The following is a 13966-nucleotide window of genomic DNA, read 5'->3' as shown; positions in this document are numbered from 1 at the left end:
ATATGGAATTGTTCTAACAGCACTAATTGTTATAAAAACACTCCTACAACATCAGAGTGCAGCGCCACATTAAATACGCACTACAATGACAATAGTTTAAAGCGATTTGAAGCATGGTTTATTTTTTTTAGGGGGGGGGGGGGCAGAGCTTTGTGACGTCATATTTGAGGGGGGGGGGGTCTGACTTTTTGTGACGCCGTGTGACGAGGGGGGGGGGTCAAAAATCGTCCAAAATCGCGTGACGTCATTTATGGACGGCCCCTAATATCACCTGGAAATGTATCGCAGCCAAATACTCTCTAAGATCATGTTGATTCTAAATGTAAAGGACCCGGAGAAAAACCCACGGGACCACGGGGAGAGAGAGAGAGACACGCAAACTCCAAATACACAGCAGCAGGCGTCGGGATGGAACCCACGACCTCCTGTACACCAGGCGAGGTAGTTAACATCTCCTAGCCACCAGCCGCCCAGACTTTTTATATAGCTAGGGTTGCTCAAACACTCGTTGAAATAACTCAAAATGTTATTTGTATTTGTGCGAAACTTCTTTCGCACCGTACGCAGTCAATCGTGCTAATAGGAGGTGCGGGAGAAGGACAACAGGCTGAACACACAAAACTGCTTCTGAAAAATGCGTTTTAAACATAGTAATTGTTTATTTTCACAGGGAGACCTCGAACAGAAGTTTTAATTGCTCTTTGAACTCAGCATCGTCGTTGTGCGTTAAAGTTGTCAGACGCCTGTGCTTTTAATCCGTTTTAGAAAGAAAAAAACCTTGACATTTTGACGAATGTACGTTGGTTTTTATGATCTAATTATGTAGGCATCCAACAATGTAATTTTGATGTACATCAACAATAAAATGTAAATAACGATGCGTGTTTATCCCGGTAAACTATCTTTTGGGCTATAAGTTAAACAAAGCCATGGGGAGTGTAATACATGAGTAAATTCGGCTGTACAAACATGTACTGTTTACATAGAATAAGTTGAAGACGTATAACATCTGATTCAAGATCAAGATGTCAAAGCCGCTGATAGCGCCATAACTCACCAGCACTGTATAGTTCTGCCAGTGTGTTTTTCTTTATTCTTAAATAATGGGTCACTGAGTTTTAATTAGGAGTGGATAATAATTGAAACGGCGGCCGCACTGAAGCCAAATGAGAGTAGAATAACCCTATTTGTCCTTTAGGCTACGGTTTTTTTTCCTCAAGTGCAGCTAATCTCTAACCCGGATGGCCTCCACCCATGCATTGCTCAGAATGAACTGTAAGAACACTTTTACTGGTAGGAACCTCCTGGTTACACCAGCCCACAGGGGATTATTGTGTCCATCCGTCGTGCATCCAAAAATGGGAGGAGTGGGGCTGGGTGGAGAGGGGAGGGTGGAGAGGGGAGGGTGGGGCTGGGTGGGGGGTGGGAGTGGTGGGGCTGGGTGGGGAGGGGCTGGTCATCCCGTGGTGCCCTTATAAAACTCAACGTTTAACCTACTCACGCCGGCTTGTTGCCCGCCCTCACAGTCGGCCATATTTGCGGAATACACCACGCCGCCGTTGACCCTGGCCATTGACCGAGCAATCCAACGTTCCTACCAGCTCCCTCCGCAGGAATGTGTTTTTCAGTGAACTTTTAGGTAGTCGAGTAAAGTTTGTTAAAAAAATCAATCCGATGTTCTGCTCAAACGAGCATCGAAGTGGTGCTCATCTCCCGTTTACAGCTCTGAGTCAATTGTAGAATTTACACATTCTTTTGACCGGGTTAAGTCTATCCATATGGAAAAAAACCAACTCTTTGCTTCATCATTGGAACCTCCTTTGCCAGTAGCAAAATATGATAATTAGTTTTTTACCCTTTTATCTGGCAACAAAACTGACACTTTTTTTTTTCCAAGGAGTCATGTTTGCATTTACCACAATACCTGCGGTCGGAATGCAAAAAAATACAACTCTGATAATGTATGCAATGTCCTTGAAATTGATTGGTCCTCACCCAAGACAGCTTTTCTTCGAGCCTAGTCTCACATGGTGTTGGACCAGATGACGCCTTTTGGCGTCATCTGGTCCAACACCTTTTGGCGTCATCTGGTCCAACACCACGTGAGACGAGGCTCTAAGAAAAGCTGTCTCGGGTGTGGACCAATCAATTTCAAGGACAAGTACATACATGATCAGAGTTGTGGTTTTGTTTGCATTCCGTACGCAGGTATTGTGGTCAGTTTTGTTGTCCCCACAAGTGGTACTCATTTTGTCTGCCGAAGTGATGATGGGCCGAGCCAACCTCTCAACTCGGATTTGAAATTGCAACCTTCTGACTGCGGTCGCATCCTCTACCGCTTCACCACGTGGACGATGGCTCTTGGTGGCTGGTGTTATGTCGGAGCGTTTACCTTTTCAGCAGAACTGTGATGTGTCATTTGTGAAGCTGAATTGGGTTTTTCTGCGAATTTTCTTGAACGTGTAGCGTACATTGGTTTTTCACGTTCACATTTATTTTTCTTAGATATTTTTTTTTTTCACCAATTCTGCCGTTTAAGTTGTTTGGCTTTGTTTGTCATCACTGATATTTAAAATCGTACTTTGCACGTCCAGTCTCCCTTGCGAAAAAAAAGACCTTTGTCTCAATGGGCTCTCATCTCGTTAAAATAACGATCCTGTACTTCAGTTATACCTGAGCGCAGCTGTGTAGTACAGTAAGTGCACAATCTAGATTTGAAGCTTTCGTCACTGCAGGAATCCATACTCTTTGGTTCTTTCGGTAAAGTCACGTAGGTATAAAATAAAATAAATCACGACGTTTCGATTGCAACACCAGCAATCATCATCAGGTGGGAAACGACAGCAAAACATGTTTTTCCACTTCAGCAAACAAAATTTTCATGCTGTGGTTTCTCACCAGATTATAATTGCTTGTGTTGCAATCGAAACTTCGTGATTTATTTCATTTCATACCTACGTGACTTTACCGAAAGAACCAATGCGTAGTAAGTGCACACTTAATACATGACGAAATTGCAGTGTTTACATTTGAAATGTCATGTGCTTGAAATGTATTCTTTGCCAACATTCCTCTTTACAATGCCGTGCAGTGAACTGGTCTGGTTATCATCTCCAATTCAGTGCATAGTGTTTGTGACTTCGGGGCCGCCCATAAATGACGTCACGCACCTAGGGGGGGGGGGTCAGACATTTGTGACTAGAGGGGGGGTTGAGAAATATGACGTCACATAAAAAAGCGCAACTTTAAATAAATATAGACAACACGTTCTACTTAATTAAATAGACTTTTTAATAAATGTTTTCTCCTACAACATCAGAGTGCAGCGGCACATTAAATACGCACTACAATGACAATAGTTTAAAGCGATTTGAAGCATGTTTTTTTTTGGGGGGGGGGGGCAGAGCTTAGTGACGTCATATTTGAGGGGGGTGGGTCTGACTTTTTGTGACGCTGTGTGACGATGGGGGGGGGGGGTAGAAAATCATCCAAAATCGCGTGACGTCATTTATGGACGGCCCCTTATCAATTTGCTCTATATTTTACACATACACACATTGTAACTCACTGTCCAACCCAAAGAAACCCTCTTAGGGCTACTATTGGTCACGAAAGCCAATGCGTTAAACCGACACAAACATGCACAAGCACACTCAACACCTGTGCACGATGCAAAAACACACGTGAGCATTTACCAAAGAGAGGTGCATTGTTGTCATCTTCTGCTTCAGGAACTCCTGATGGTTTTTGCATGATGCACAACACGCCGACTGTTTTCTACACGTTTCTCTCTGTTTTGTTTGCAAATTATGGTTGTCCTCCCTGCACTATATTTTGTTCTTTTGGGGTTTTCTCGTAATGTACACATGCGATTGCTTGTGTTATTGTTTGCTCTGCCAAATATACGGTTCTTACTACATGTCCCCTGTGTTATAACTATAACAAATGGTGATCTGGGATAAAAAATGCACTCCTTGCCAATGACAGCTTCAAACATTAAGCCTCTCGTATCAAAAACTCACTCTCTGTGAGCACCAATGATACTGACGATTTCTTGTTCAGTCATGGCGAGGGATTACAATCTTGAGTCTGAAATGTTCTGAGGTTTTCTCAGTTGTTGGAGCAGGATCAAACAAATGCACTCGTACACAGGCGCGTATACATCATCCCCCCGGGGGTGGCGGTGGCTGTTAGTTTCCACGTGAGAACCGAGGGTGAACGCGTTTCAGCAAGTCCCCAGGTGAATGATTGCTGCAGGAGTCACGGCAGCTTTTCACTGCAATATATCGAGAGGGGGCAATGTTTATGAGGCTTTGAAAAACGTGTCATGCGCAGCGGCGGGTGATGAGTCGTGGTGTGTGTGTGTTGTAGGTGATTCTGTTGGACGACGGCATGCATTGTTTGATGTTGCGGCGAGTGATAGTGGATGTTGTTTGGGTAATGGTGTCATCTTGCGTGGTGTGATCGTGGGTTAAGGCTCCAGAGTTTCTATTGTGGGATTCGGTGTGGTGGGTCACGTTCAAGTTGACTTTGTTTAACCAGGTGATACATCAAACTTGAGAGGCTGGGGATGAGTCACATTTGCATAAGTGAATGAGAAATTTCATACAAACAAAGAAAGAAGTAAAGCAATCAGCATAAACTCACAAACACTTTTACACCAGGAATCTTCGGTATGGGGTGAGTGTATTTTGTGATGGATGATTGTATGTGGTGAGTGGTGTTTGCTTATGGAGTGTGCTTAGCTTGTGGTGTGTGATGGTAGTGGTGGATGGTGGTTTTTGTAGTTTGATGGTGGTCTAATAATAATAATACCGTTTAGCCATGAAAACCTCACTAAGTCTCGAGGAAGTGCATTTTTTTCTGGCGGGTCTTGCATCAGGCTGCTTATAGCAAGAATGAGGAAACCAGAGTTGCAGTAAAAACCCGGCACACAAATAGGTGATGACACTCACAAATCTGCACACAAATATATTGAAGAAATATATTTGCTCTGCCGAGTTCACAGTAAAACAAGAATCTTTCTGTTTAGAGAAATGAATGTTCTTTACAACTTATTTTATGATTACTTTTAATATATTTTTGATCTCCTGCCCTCCTTGCAGCCAATTTTTACCTCCCAAAGTGCTGGATCACAGGGGGCTAAGGGGTGGGGGGGGGGTGTTGGACCTTATTAGCATCACCGCTGATCACTGTGGGTGGGGGTGCATACAGGGAGAATACGAACGGGGAGCATAGAACAGAGGTCGCAACCGGGTACCCGATACCCGTACTCTACCCGATACCCGGCTACCCGTACCCGGCCGGGTACGGGTAGCCGTTTGCGACCCTGGTGCGGCCGGGTACGGGTATGGGTAAGGGATCAAAACCCGTTTGCGACCTCTGGCATAGAAGCACAGTGAAACAATGGGCGCCGCTGTTCCAGCCGAGTTTGTGTTCTGGTGGCGGCTACGGTGGCGACACGTGACCATCGATGTTCCGTTTGCGTTGTGCAGTGGTGGCTCTTGCGCTGGCGGACGCGGCGTTCGACAAGGACGAGGCGGTGCGGGAGAGGATCGCTCGCTCCCTCAACGAGCTTGGATGCCGCCATCCAGAACCCGTGCTCGAGTGCTGCCACTCCTACCTCACCAAGCACAGCAAGGTGATGGAGGGAGGGGGGCTACCTTAATTCAGAAGTGCAAATCAAAGTGATTTCCTGATGAAATGAGCATTGATGCTTTGGTGCTCGTATGTAGGTTGAAATTGTTTTGTGAATCCGTACGACGCCAACCGTGCTAATCGGAGGTGCGGGGGAGGATAACTAAACACAAAAAGCAGTTTTCAAGAAATTGGTTTTCAATCTAGATTTAAAAGTGCGTAGATCCAGTGGCTTCGTAATGTCGGAAGGATGAGCGTTGCAGATGGCCACCGAAGCACACCTGAAGGTGCGTGGTGCAGTGACCGTCCTTGTTCGATCACTAGCCAAAAGCCGCTACGAGGATGACCAGAGCTCGCGTGATGGTTGATGTTCTTTGACGACATCATCAACTCTAGATTTGAAGCTTTCGTGACTGCAAGGATTCATACTCTTAGGTTTTTTCGGTAAAGTCACGTAGGTAATAAATTAAATAAAAAATTACTAAAAGTAATAATAAAAATAAAATAATAAATCACGACGTTTCGGAGGCAACACAAGTCTCCGTCATCACCTGGGACCGTCACAGCTAGATTTGCTGCATCAAGTGAGGCAGAGATTCCAAGATGCAAGTTCTTAAATACAAGTTAGGGGGGGAGGAGGGAGGGAGGGGCTTATCTGAATGTGGTGGTCAATGAAAGGAACGTATTGGGAGGGGGGGGGGCTAAAAGAGAGTGAATATGGAACTGTTGGACCTGTTGGTGCACATGCTAGAAGAGAAAGAAAATGCCCATGTTGTTTTACCCAGTGTTGGTTGACAATCAAATACATCATCAACGTATTGTGGTTCATTTGTGGCAAACACTTTGTGTGTAATGAGTGCAACCTTATAATGCAATTTTAAATAAATTAGTGTTCAGTCATTTCCTGTTTACAGCTCTGAGCCATTGATTGAAATTCTGCGTTCCTATGGTATGGTCGAGTTTATCCACGGGACGACCGCTGTTGACTTAAACGCAGAGCGGCACGGGTTTTATTGACCATTGCGGGATGATGGGCCGAGTCGGCTCCCCCCCAGCCAGAGATTTGAACGCGCGCAGTCTTTCGATTGCGAGCCGCTCGCTGCCACCGCTGAGACAACTGTGATTTTCTGATGAAATGAGCATGTTCACAGTGTGTATGGGCACAGCCGAGATGGTGTGTGCTGCAGTTTTGCGATGAGTATTTTGGGATTGGTTTGCGTGCCACGCTGCGATCACGACTTCAGAGTTAGGTTCCTGCTTATAGATAAAATTAGTGACGAATGTCTGAACCAGTCCTGGGCCTCCCCTAGGTCAACTCAGCCCTGTAATAATTGGTGTCAGGCAGACAAAGGTGGCAGGGCACAGTTGTTGGCCACCAACCGTTCATGCGCCGGCCTTAATAAGTGTTCGTGAACAGCACTTGCCCAAACAGTCTGTAAAGGCTAGAGGGGGATCTTTGTGTGTGCGTGTTGCTGTGTCTGTGGCCTGGGGAGTGGTAGTGTAGCGGTTAGCGTGCTGCGCTACGAACCCGGTGACCGAGTTCGATTCACTCTCACGGCCAACACCAGTGACGATTATCCGAACTGGTCCTGGGCCTCCCCTTGGTTGACTCAGTCTCAAATGAGTACCTGGTGTGGTGTGTAAACATTGCCACTAGGGAGACAAAGGCAGCCAGGTGTGGTGCTGGCCACCCACCCTCTTGTGTGCCATGCCGTCCTTCATCATTGTTCGCTAACAGCACTTGCCCCAACAGTCTGTTAAAGGCTATACTGGGGATCTTTGTCTTTGTCGCCCGGGTAGCTCCCCCAGGGCCACCGCGTGGTAATCCTGCTCAGCATGGAGCTCATCATCAAGGACACGCTGCACCAGCTGTCGGAGCCGCTGGCGCGCAGTATTGTGGCGCTCACCTCCGAGGAGATGACTCGCTCCAAGGTGCCCGCTCAGCCCACCGGCTTTTGTGTAACTATGCTGATGACAGCCAGAAGGTCAAAACCAGTCCAGTGTTTGTTTACTTGCTCGCGTCAACAAATGTTGCTGGTTAGTATTAGTTTGGAACGTCAATAGGGCGGCGATAGACTAAAGAATATTTTTTATACGTGGACACATAACGGGGCTCTATTTGATACAAAAAAATCATGTAAAATCAGGTTATAGTAATTAAGTTTTTCCACTTTTGGAAATAAAAAAGCCACCTACCTTAATCAGGTAGTAGTTTTTTTTAAACACACTGTTCAACTTTGTTGCCCTGAATTGAGTCATACTCCTTTTTGTGGAGTTGATCGCTACATTTATTGCCTTCTCAAATATAAAATATGACACTCTTTTAATCCTTGAACATTTGCTTTGGTGAGTTATATTGTGCAAGAAGCTGTATAACCACTTTTTTCAAAAAAAAAATTCCTTCAGTTATTTTTTTGCTGAAAATTATGTATTTTTATATTTTGGACCACATCCCTTTGTAATATACTTTTTGTTTGTATTACGACCGACGTAACCCTGAATGTAACCGAGGTCTGTACTGTGTATCATCTGTTCTGTCGCAGGATGCGCATGACAAAGAGCTTTATTGGGCCCTTCCTGCAGAAATAACTACAATCTATCAATAAACATGTAATAATAATACAATTAAATCACCCGCACAATAACTCTGCACAGTTTTCAAAGGCCACTGATAGAATGGGATGCAGAATCAGAATTTTGATTTAGACCCGGAGGAATCCGACGAGCTATTAAGCTCTTATTCACAGCTGTCCAGCATGGTCAGGTCAGCAAGCTACAACATCTTCTTGGTTCTTTCGGTAAAGTCACGTAGAATTGAAATAAAAAAATAAAAAAATAAAACATAATAAAATAAATATATTATGTTTTAGTTAATAGTATTATTATATTATTTTACTTAATATTATTATTATTTTATGTTATTTTATTATGTTTTATTTATTTTTATTTTATTATTTCAATTCTACGTCACTTTACCGAAAGAACCAAGAAGATGAATCCCTGCAGTCACGAAAGCTTTAAATCGAAAAAAAGCTACAACATGCTTTTCCATTGCACTGCGTGAAGTGGTTTGGAACCCGTGTGCGTGTGGCGCATCGCAGGAGGTGTTCCCCGAGTGGCAGCAGGCGGCCAGCAACGTGCTCGTGGCCATTGGTAGTGGCTTCGTCCGTGTGGTCATGGAGGAGCTGCTGCAGAAGTTTCAGCCGGGAACGATACCGCACTTCTTTACGATGAAGACGCTGGCTAATTTGGCCACTGCCAATGGTAACACTTCATTGACCTGCTGCATTAGTTATTGCACTGTGTTTTTTACACGTCTTAATTTGTTTGCAATCTACATGTGAAATAAGCTGATGGTGTCACGTCATGAGATGTTTTCCGTTTAGAATTGTGCAGCTTGAATTGCATCAATTTGTGTCAAAGAATAGTCCCAGAAGATGATCCTTTAGAACTACTTCTGAACTAACTTGAATAGACTGCATTAACCGCTGATGAGCGACACATATTTTATTTTCCCTGCAAAGATCGTTTGTCGTATATGCCAATCAAACTAATATATTTAGGTCTCAGAACTGGAATTAGTTAAATGTAGTGAAAGACCAAATTTGACATCGTGAGCATTTGTTAATTCGCATGTGATCAGGCTGAGACCATCAACTTGCTACACTTGAGAGCCCAGGTTAATCACCGATGGTTGGAACCCCGATTCATACCCGGAATTTCAGCAATGCCGGCTCAGCGCTGGATCCATCTGAGCCACGCAGCCACCTCGCCCAAGAGCTCCTTGGAAAAACATTTTTACAGAAGAGTTTGATTTACAGTTGCCCTACTTTGTGCGTCGGCTCTCGCTGTGCTGCCCTGCCAGTGTACGGGATGGTGCCCTTCCTGACCGCAACAATGGGCATCATGCTGCCCATGCTTGGAGTGACAAAACAGGACAACATGAGATGGGTCTTCACATATGGTACTGACAGCTTGTCACCACCACTTGACTTTGGTTTCTTTTTCCCCTTTTTTGTTTTTGCCACTTCTGCTATTGACCAGCACGAGCGTCGCTTCATCAGTTGTGCAATTTCACTGCGGTTGGAGACTTTCCTTGGGGTAAAGTTTCTAGCCCCGTAGGCCTGCCAAGTGTTTTCGGGTCGTGCAGCGTGTCGCTTGGCACGGTGTCTGACTTCTTTGCTCCACGTTTCGCTCCGTGTGCGGGTGAGCTTCTTGCTGAAGAAGGGTCTCTCCCCAGCGCTTGGTGCGAAACATCAGACATCTTGCTGAACAACTCGCGGTATGACCTGAAAACACGTCGGAGAGCCGTATGGCCCAAATGGCGAAGACCTACCAAGTCGTGTTCTACTCTCGTGGTTAATCCGTGCACATAGCGGAAACCTGTGTGCAGGGGAGTCGATGCTCTGGGGGTTTCCTTCTCGTGGTCGAGTGGCTACTCTGTGTGGGGTAATAATATGAAAAGCCACTTTTGGAAATGTAATTATTTTCGAAATGGGGTAGTGCTTATGATGAAAGTGGTTAGTTCTTTGTTTCCATGTTCCTGTGCATCATTGACAACACAGTCCCTTATTTCTTTATGCATAAATACAAATTAAAATGTTCCTATACTTTTTAGTTGTTAATTTATGCCGCCGTTGAGTGCTTCCCGCTCCGTACTCTGAAGCCGACGACCTGAATTTGATTCCTTGCCGTGGCTAACATCAGCTGCGACTGATTTCTCTACTGGTCCTGCCCCCACCCCACCTTCAGCCACCCGCACTGACCAGCATGGTTAAATCATGGTCAAGCAACACACATGGCCACAACTGTATGGTGATGTGATTTCCTCCAGCATTGGATTGAGAATGACTGACATGCTATACCTTGCGTGTTCCAATCATTTACTTGTGCATTATGAGAACATAATATCACACGTATGTGCCAGTGGCACGCACTTGTAATCGAGTGCTTTGTAGTTGAGGGTTGATGAATCACAGATTCCTGAAACTCCCTACCAGTGGCAGTCGAGGTGACCATCTCTTGGATTGCCAGGGTTTGGCAGTACAGCAAAGGGATTATTTTCTATCTGTACGGGGATTGGGCGTTACCCTCTCCGCGCACGTGGATTTTCTCCGTGTACTCCGGTTTCCTCATGCACGTATAAACACTCATTGATGGAGTTGGCCAAATACCCCAACATCTAACAACTAAGCTTGGGCAATTGTTGGTACCAATTCTGGCTGTCATGTATAATTGTGGTTTCCCATGCCTCTGAATTATTCTCGTCGCTCTGAGAGTGAATTAAAACTGCACGTAATACATTTAAAAATAAATTGCCGCAAAGGGTAATACCTATTATTATTTTTTCTTCATAGTTTAAAAATAGTTTATTTTTAGTTTCGTTCCCACTGCGCTGCCCATCTTTATGGAGGAATGCATCTTGACGTTCACTGTGGGCCTTCTCCGTGCAGCGCTGAGCCATTTCAGCGAGAGCATCTTGGAGTACGTGGCGAATCTGGACAAGGCCCCTGACCCCACGGTTCGGAAGGAGGCCTTCCAAAATGAAATCTACTCTGCCTACGACGTCCTCTTCAACGTCTGGCTGCAGAGCAAGGAGGCCAAGGTTGGGCTCGGCTCTCTTGCGCACTGTTCTTGAGTCAACATTTGAATTTTAGTCGTTGGTCTCAGTCGAGGCGACGACAGCCTGCGGGGAAATTAGTCTGTGGATTCAATTTGGTCATTCATTCGGTGTCGTCGACGAAAGCAGTCAAAGGTTTAGTCCACTCTCAGTTGTTAAATATTGTTGTGAAGAGCGTGTAATCCCCCCCCCCCACTCTCCCCACACCCTTCACCCTCTCAGTATTATTAGGTCAAACAAATTTCTGTGAATTCAGTACGTGTTTTATATACATATATAGCCAATGACAATGCTTGGTCTTTATGAGTGCAGTTCTGTCACTCATAACATTAATGCATTATCGCGTAGTCTAGAAATTAATTCACAGTTATGCATGCCTTGGTCTGTGTTGGGCAGTCCTAGTCATTGCCACGCTTAATGTTCATTGAAAAATACACACTCGACTGACGGAAGTTTCCATCGCAACTTTAGTTAAATCTAAATGAACATTCCATGACCCATGTGGCCAAACCCTCTGCAGTTATAGTTTTACGTCACAAGATTAGATGTTCTATGATGTGAGACAGCCTCCGTGGGAAACATGAGCGACGATCTTCCCCGTTCGCCCCGTCAGCGGAGACATAAATTCCACGGCCAGATCATTCGGCTGCCTGATTCCATGAGAAATACCGACGCGCAAGAGTTGTCTATCTTTTAAATGGTTGGGGTGGAGATAGAGTTTAGGGTAGGGTTAGAATGGGGGTTGAGGTTCATGTTGGTATTCGGTTAAGATTTAGGATCATGTTATGATTTGGGACGTCAATTTCTCAAGATGAAATGGCACTGCTGACAGTCAAACACGTTGGTCAATCCGTTGGAAATTGAGCAGTCACCCCAGCTGTCTCGTGCACTGGTTGAACTCTCCAAAGTGCTCATTTTATATCCCCACGCATTGTTGTAAATGACAATTTTATTGCAGTGGTTTTGTTTAATGTTTTGGGCATAGAAGTACAGCCACATTTGTATTCAGCCGAGGCCACGTTTGTTGTTTTGTGCCTCGCAGATTTTCCAGGTCAGACTAAATGAGTGAAACACTGTTGGGGATTCATAGCGTTCACTTTTTTAATCAATGGGTCTCTGGAAATACCTGGAAATCACGTGGGCAGCTCTATCGTGTTCTGGAAATCACGTGGGCAGCTACATATCGTGTCCTGGAAATAACGGGGGCAGCTATATCGTGTCCTGGAAATCACGTGGGCAGCTACATATCGTGTCCTGGAAATAACGGGGGCAGCTATATCGTGTCCTGGAAATAACGGGGGCAGCTACATATCGTGTCCTGGAAATAACGGGGGCAGCTATATCGTGTCCTGGAAATCACGTGGGCAGCTACATATCGTGTCCTGGAAATAACGGGGGCAGCTATATCGTGTTCTGCGTAAAACGAGAATTTTTTTTGGAGGACTTCTAAAATTTGAACAAAAAAGGAAAGAATAGAAAATCGCACTTCCAAGGCTGAACAGCGCGTGATGCAAAGCTGACTTGTCAGCTGCTTCTTTATTCATGTTCACAGCCATGTAGCAACCGGTTTACTGCTGTACAGTAACAACTCGAGCGTTTGATTGTGCAAAACATATTTTTCTTATCCGGTTGTTTTCCATAATATATTTATAATGAAAAAACAACTATACGGCTAACATTACGAGCTACAGACGGCCTTAATTGTATGCATGGAAATAACGTGGTTTCATTAAGATGGTGGATGCAGTGGGGTGGGGGGGGGGGCGGTGACCCCACTCCACCCCTGATGAATCCTGGCATTTCGAGGACTTGCTGTAATGCTACCGCCGCCAAGACATCAGACGCTCTGGATTTTCTCCCGCAGCTTCGCCTGATGATAGTGGAGGCACTGGGCCACATGGCGCACCTACTCACCTGGGAGAAGCTGGATGAGCAGCTTCCGCGCCTGCTGACCGGTTTTATGATGCTGTACAAAAAGCACTCGGAGCCTTTCTACATCACACAGGTAAGGCGGTAGAGCGGGCACGGCCTGAACGGGTCACTTATGTACGTATGCATGTTGAACTTCTTTCGCAACGTACGTAGCCAACCGGGATAATCGGAGGTGCGGGGTCTGTATCTTGGGTCCTGCTTCAGGTCCGATTATATCGGGACTCATTGTGCTGTCGTGGGGGATCGTGTGAATTGAAATGAGCGATTGTCAGAGTTGGACCGGGGGCCACAGAGCCCATAGCGCTGAGGTGACACCACCGGGTTAAAATCCGGGTAGCCGCCCATGATTTAAGTGGAATCTCAAGTGGAGTCTTATTTTATTATCTCAATGTGTACAACAATGAGTGCACCAAAAAACTAATAATCGCATTCAAATTTGAGTCTGCACGTAATTTTGCTAAGTTACAGTCCTGCGAATTAACAATACAGATTTTTCACTGTAATGTGGCAAGTGGTACTGTACTCTTATTTGGCAGAGGTGGGTGGGAAAGTGATCCCCCCTCAACTGTGTGGACCAGAGCTCACTTGAAGGAATTTCAGAGATGGTTCTGTGATATCCGCTTCCTGGGGTCCATTCTCTGAGATGGAAATGTTTTCCTGTTCTGTGTGGGATCCGAATGTATTGTCTCCTGATGTAACACCGAAAGCCCAATTAGCATTACATTGGGGATTTTATTTAAAATTATAAATGTTACTTACAAGTTATTTTTTTTATGT

At 45.1% G+C, this 13966-nt stretch overlaps 1 protein-coding gene across 3 annotated transcripts in view; it reads left to right on the top strand.

The window, feature by feature from the left end:
- MROH1 (maestro heat like repeat family member 1) overlaps nt 1-13966 on the top strand; it is a 66476-nt gene that overhangs the window by 926 nt on the left and 51584 nt on the right. For all 3 annotated transcript variants that reach the window (XM_078613741.1, XM_078613740.1, XM_078613742.1), the window contains exons 2-7: nt 5496-5641; nt 7438-7569; nt 8739-8901; nt 9503-9601; nt 11091-11242; nt 13122-13262. In XM_078613741.1, coding sequence (XP_078469867.1) covers nt 5496-5641; nt 7438-7569; nt 8739-8901; nt 9503-9601; nt 11091-11242; nt 13122-13262 — 833 coding nt within the window. The remainder of the gene's footprint in view (nt 1-5495; nt 5642-7437; nt 7570-8738; nt 8902-9502; nt 9602-11090; nt 11243-13121; nt 13263-13966) is intronic.

The sequence above is a fragment of the Lampetra planeri genome, chromosome 42, assembly GCF_965212315.1.
Source record: "Lampetra planeri chromosome 42, kcLamPlan1.2.h2, whole genome shotgun sequence".
NCBI lineage: Eukaryota > Metazoa > Chordata > Hyperoartia > Petromyzontiformes > Petromyzontidae > Lampetra > Lampetra planeri.
Note: the sequence above shows the minus strand (reverse complement) of the source record. Positions and strands in the feature narration are given on the sequence as shown.